The sequence below is a fragment of the Citrus clementina genome, unplaced genomic scaffold (genome assembly GCF_000493195.1).
Source record: "Citrus clementina cultivar Clemenules unplaced genomic scaffold, Citrus_clementina_v1.0 scaffold_4, whole genome shotgun sequence".
Taxonomy (NCBI): domain Eukaryota; kingdom Viridiplantae; phylum Streptophyta; class Magnoliopsida; order Sapindales; family Rutaceae; genus Citrus; species Citrus x clementina.
Genome location: NW_006262274.1, coordinates 337,358 through 343,357, shown reverse-complemented (window position 1 = coordinate 343,357; position 6,000 = coordinate 337,358). Strand labels below are relative to the sequence as shown.

At 33.1% G+C, this 6,000-nt stretch overlaps 1 protein-coding gene across 2 annotated transcripts in view; it reads left to right on the top strand.

Annotated features, from left to right (window-relative positions):
• Window positions 1–3,883, top strand: part of LOC18044896 (protein GUCD1) — a 4,940-nt gene extending 1,057 nt beyond the window's left edge. The window contains exons 2-10 of one of the 2 annotated variants that reach the window (XM_024185860.1): window positions 3–155; window positions 282–406; window positions 560–671; window positions 1,170–1,244; window positions 1,767–1,855; window positions 2,116–2,177; window positions 2,267–2,339; window positions 3,237–3,312; window positions 3,520–3,883. In XM_024185860.1, the coding sequence (XP_024041628.1) occupies window positions 72–155; window positions 282–406; window positions 560–671; window positions 1,170–1,244; window positions 1,767–1,855; window positions 2,116–2,177; window positions 2,267–2,339; window positions 3,237–3,312; window positions 3,520–3,546 (723 nt within the window). In that variant the 5' untranslated portion in view covers window positions 3–71 and the 3' untranslated portion in view covers window positions 3,547–3,883. Of the gene's footprint in view, window positions 1–2; window positions 156–254; window positions 407–559; window positions 672–1,169; window positions 1,245–1,766; window positions 1,856–2,115; window positions 2,178–2,266; window positions 2,340–3,236; window positions 3,313–3,519 lie in introns of those variants that run through there. The other variant, XM_006435516.2, reaches the window with a different exon arrangement.
• Window positions 3,884–6,000: the final 2,117 nt, after the last annotated feature.

The window sequence follows — 6,000 nt, the reverse complement described above, 5'->3', positions numbered from 1 at the left end:
AGATTCTTAGAACGGAAGAAGAAGAAAAAGAAGAAGAAGAAGATCAAGTAGCTAATGTGAACGGTGCAAACATGGTAGAATGCTGCCCATCCGATCAGTCACCAAGCGGTCGGAAATGCGGTGATTCAATCTTGCCCTCTGCACACTTTGTTGAAGTGAGCGAATCTCGATTATGTTCTTACCCTATCTTTTCGTAATGCTGAATGACAACTTTAGTTTGGGCCAATGTATAATCTGTTACTACTTATGTATAGATCAGTTAGCTGGGCTGGTGTTTGTAGGTCCCACACATAAATCAGCTATTTTCTTGGGATTGTGGTCTGGCATGTGTGTTGATGGTACTGAGAACAATTGGAATCAACAATTGCAATATTCAAGGTTTGGCGGAACAATGCTGCACGACTAGGTATCTTCTTCTATTTATAGTCTGGAAATTGGTTGCTGTTTTCTGTGGATTGCTTTATGAATTTAGGTTTATGCAAAGATAGTCCATTATAAGTTCATCATGAGCTGACATGAAAACTTTTTGATGAATCTTGTTCTGACATATTATTTTCAGCGTTTGGACCGTTGATCTGGCGTATTTACTGCAGAAATTTAATGTTGGTTTTTCCTACTTCACAATAACATTAGGAGCAAACCCAAATTACTCTGTTGAGACGTTTTACAAGGTCTGATTTCTGGTCTATGCAATTCATTTGCTGTTGAAATTTTTTTTGCCTATTCAACCCCAACAATTATAGGCATTAATATTGTTTGCTTAAACTTTGGGAAGCATTGTTGTCATATTTCTGATCAGATGTTATTGTCAATCCAAATGCAATTTTAATCTCATGTTTTAAGTAGATCATATTGGTTCTGTGCCAGATTAGAATTGCAGTTCAGTTGATTGATAATTATGTTTTGCTTATGGATGACATATATCATCTAAGATGATCAACTCTTCAAGTGGATGAGACCTCTGTTACTATATGCTGCTTCTTTTAGCAGTATTTAGTAAGTAAAAAAAATAACAGGATTAAATTTTCTTCCCTGTTGCTATTTGACTCATTGCTAGTTGTATTTGTGTTGTATTTGTTATGGCCTTCCCATGATTCTTTTGCCTTTTGCAACTTAGTTGAGTGTCACTGTCCCTCTGTAACTGAGGATTATTCTTATCATTATGCCAGGAGCAATTGCCTACTGATTTGGTACGAGTGGATATGCTATTCCAGAAGGCAAGAAGTGCTGGAATTAAAATAGAGGTATGAACCAGTCATCTGAATGTGCTTTCATGTGATCCAGACATCTTTATGCACTTTCATATGATCTAGACATCTGAATGCACTTTCATGTGATCCAGTCATCTGAATGCACTATCATCTGCAACATAAAATGTTTTTCTTTTCTGCAAAATTGGCGGAAACAAAAGATGGTCTCCCTAGTGTTTATTTGTATTTTGGTCTGTTTGAGCGTCAAAATGTTTGACTGGTAAAACAATAACAGTAATGATAAATATTCCAAAATTTTATCCCAAATTTCATCCCAAGTGACGTGGCATGTGACTTTTCATTCATTAAGTGGTTGATGATTTCTCATAAATTGTAAGTGAATTATTACATTATCTCACCAACGGGTGAATGAATAACTCATTATTTGAGATGCAATTTTGGAATGCAATACTCAAAAAATAAAAGCTATGACGAACAAAAATCTTACCTTTTCTTTATTCATTTGGGATTTAACTATTTATTGGGATGAGCCTATGAACCTCCTCCTTTCTACAGTGCGGATCAATCAGTGGAGTAGAAATCTCTCTCATGATATTGTCAGGGAATTATATTGCAATTGCATTAGTTGACCAGTACAAATTAAGGTAGGCTCCTACGATATCTTTCTTCTATTTGTGCTTTTATTCATTTGTTTATATTATTATTGTTATTACGACTGCGTACTTTCTCCTTTACCTTTCACTGACACAATTTTTTGATGGTATCCATGCATGTGTTTTCTTCTTTCTCGAACCAAAGAAAAAATGGAAAAGAATCTCTTTTGCTGTTCTAAGTCTTTTATGGCTTTAAATTATAATTATGCTGTTATATTAAATTAAATGGTCGGCCGAATTCTGTATGGCAGTCACTCATGGATGGAGGATGTCATTGTCCCAGGCTTTTATGGCAGTGACTCTGGGTATACTGGTGAGGGGTGTTAATCAATTGTACATTGTCCGTCTTTTACGTGTATGCCACGCTTGGAACTAATATTGATTGATGTTGTGTCTTTTTAGGTCACTATATTTTGATATGTGGCTATGATGCCAACTCAGATGAGTTTGAAATCAGAGATCCTGCCAGTTGTAGGTATAACCCTTATCTTTTTTGTTCTCATTTCTGACTTCCCTTACATTGATTGCCACAGAAAAGGAAACTCTTTAGAAATGAATGTGTTTTCAATGCGTTTAATATTGAAATTCATTTATCTTTTCGGTATGTAAAAGACTAGAGCATTCAGGGTTATTTGGAATGGTAAACTTAATGTATGAACTATATTGCCAATGTGCACTTACCAAGCAAACAAATCCAGTTTCTCAAACAGTATGTTAAAGTAAGAGCTCGTGTGCTGATGTTCTTGGTTTAAGTGACCAGATCTACTTGCAATACATTGCCCTAGTATGGTATTCATGTTAAGGAATCAATTACAGCACCCAGCTAAGTATACTCTTAAGAGAGGGAATTATTGTTATTCGTGCTTATCAATTAAATATCTAAGCTTAAAAACACTCCTTTTTTTTTTTTTTGATGCGAAAGTAAAGCTTAAAAACACTCTTTAAAATGGGTGAACTGATAGAGATCACTACATCTGCCAGTAATATTGCTCTTTTTTTTTTGAGAGTGCCAGTAATATTACTCTGGATGCAGCAGATTGGCCAAATTTGACCTATGGTTAATATCATTCTTTAAAATGGATAAACTGATAGAGATCACTATTTCTGCTAGAAATATTACTCAGGATGCAGCTGATTGGCTAAATTAGTCATATTTTATATGTGCAACAATGAACCATCTTTGTTTTGACCTGTGAATGGGGTTCAGGAAATTTTACAAACATTCACATTTTTTTGCTGTTGGTAGGTAGATTTTTAGAATCATTATACTCAGAGGCTTAAATCTTTTTCTTGAGATTTGACCAATAATAATTTCTTTAAATTTGCTCATGAAAATTTATTTAGCTTACATGAACTTGAAAAACTTGAGCAGGAAACGTGAGAAGGTCACATCGAAGTGCCTAGAAGAAGCCCGGAAATCTTTTGGTACTGACGAAGATCTTCTTCTGGTAAGCGTCTTTGCTATCCTACTGCTCCATAGTGCATTGCGTCCAAGTACCTTAGTTTTGTGCTATAACTTGTTGTGATGTGCCTATATAATTTTGTTTGCCAAATATCCAATAAACTCAAAAATAAAAATTAAAAAATAAAATAAAGATTTGATCAGGCACTTGTATTAATAATTGCCTTTTGGATTCAATATGTCCATCTTACAGATATCTCTGGAGAAGACCGAGAAGTAGATCCAATTCCTTTGTATAAATTCTTACACTTCAATTTGACCACCTACATGTATATTGCATTATGCTTTGCATATACGACAAAACAATATATAGTATTTGCTTCAGCATTAACCAGGTTAATGTGGCTTCTTCCTTCAGATTGCTAGCAGTTGCTTGTAAGTATTCAGCTTACTTTAAATGTATATTTAACACATAATTCTTATAAATTATTATACAAGTAATTGTGTATTCTTTTGCCCATCAATGAAGGGGCAGTTGTATTTTGCTGTCATTAAGCAAATTCTTAAAACTCAGTTGTATGATTTCATCTAAATGAGTTAAAGATTGATTATTTTCATTCTCAGTCTGCCACTTTTCTTTTGCAAGTTTCTGTTTTGCTTTTCTTTTTGGTAAATGCTGCTGTTCTGATTTTATCATTGTTTCTTTTGTTTACATTTCTAGTATATTGGTAGAATATGAGTATGAGGGTTGGTCTACCATACAACAGAATCTAGCCCCTCGCATTTTCTATTACAAGTCACATAGTTTCTATATTAACCACAACTTGAGGTTATGCACCGGAAAACTTTGGATCTGTAGAATTTGGGACTTGTGACAAAAAACTTGAGTTTTGTAATGAAAAAGTGAGAGGGACCGTTTACACATAGGTTGCATGGTATCACAATCTTGAGCAGTGATTCAAATTGGAAGAGTACCATAATCACAGTACTGCACAATAATTAGGCTCTATTTGCTATTGAGGTGCTGTTATTTTGTAGTTTCAGCTGTTGTGAAATGGAAGCTGTAGTTTGTCGAGTGCAAAATAGATTGGTATATGATAAACATGAGTTTTACAACTTGGGTAATATAAGTTTTTCATCTGTAATATATTTGCTTTGCATGCATATCTCATACCTGCAGGACCACGCACCAAAAAATGCCTTGGAAACTTTTTGGCAGCATGCAACTGCCAGCACTAGCGCTCTGTGGATAATGCATGTTTGTCATGTCACTCGTGTCCATTGTTTTAATCAACTGTCACATAAAAATTTAGGATGTACATTTTTTATGTATAGTATTCTTCTTCTTCTTTCTTTTCGTTTTTTTTTTTTTGGTTTGAAGTGTATATTATTCTATGTTTCATAAACACGCTCTAATTTTAAAAATTCTGCATGACTTGTAACTTTGTGAGATCACTGTGTGGGGAAGAAACTAATTTAGTAGTTTGATGAACTTACACAAAAAAAGGAGTGGCATGATTTCGTTTATTGAATATTTGTACTATGATTCGATATATGCAAGAATTTAAGAGTTTGCAGAGGGATGCATGTTCAAATGTACACTAGAGAATTCTTAAACTTCAAACGTTTTAGGACTCAGAAAAGTATCATAAACTAGGAAATATTTAATTCGGTAGTGTTTGGTGATGATGGTGGTGTTATGGGCATAGAAATGGAAGATTAGAGTCACGAGTCGGATTGGTGATGTAGCCTTCTTTTTCCTTTTTTCCTCTTTTTGGTTAGTGGAGGACGTAACATAACATATTTCAAGAATCTCTCAGAAAACAAGGCTCCCCGACGTACGCATTGATATTTCCCGCAGAACAATTAGACATGTCTCTCCATACACAGACCCCATTACCTGGTGTAAATGCCTACCGAATCCTCATTTGGCTGAATAATTATCCCCTGCTCCTCTTACTAAACCCATTAAATGACTACTTTGAGGTAGTGTTTACTTGCTGGAGTGGGAGTGAGGAGTGTGGATTCTTCCCACTCCAGTGTTTACTTATCTTAAAAAAGGGGAGAGTGGGAGTGGGAATCCGTGGGTCCCACTCAATTTTGGAGTGGGGAGTGGGATTCCCACTCCCATGGGGGGAGGTGGGAGTGGGAATCCACTCCCCCCTCTTCCCAATTTATCCTTATAATATTTAATAAAATAAATAATATCATATTTATTAAAAATAATAATTATATCATATTTATTTTATTAAATTTAATAAAATAAAAATAAATAAATATTGTATTTAAATTAATAATATTAAACATTAATTTTAATAAATATGATATTATTTATTTAATTAATAATAATACATATTTTATTCTAAAAAAATATTAATTTTGTACTATATTATCAATAATAATATTTCATTTGTGTTGCTATTATTAATAATTTTTATTCACATAATTTAAATTTAAATTAATAAAAAATTATGATTTACATAATTAAGAATATTAGTAATTATTATTAATTTATAAATATAATAAAATATTTATTTTATTTTCCAAATATATTTTTTATTAATTTTTTAATTACAAATTATAATTCTATACATAAAGATAAAATTGTAATTTAAAAAAATTTACTCTCAATCCAAGACAAAATAAACAAATAATTGGGATTCTGATTGACAATTCATATTTACATTTAGTCTAAGTAAACATCCTACTCTCACTCCCACTCCACACTCCTAAT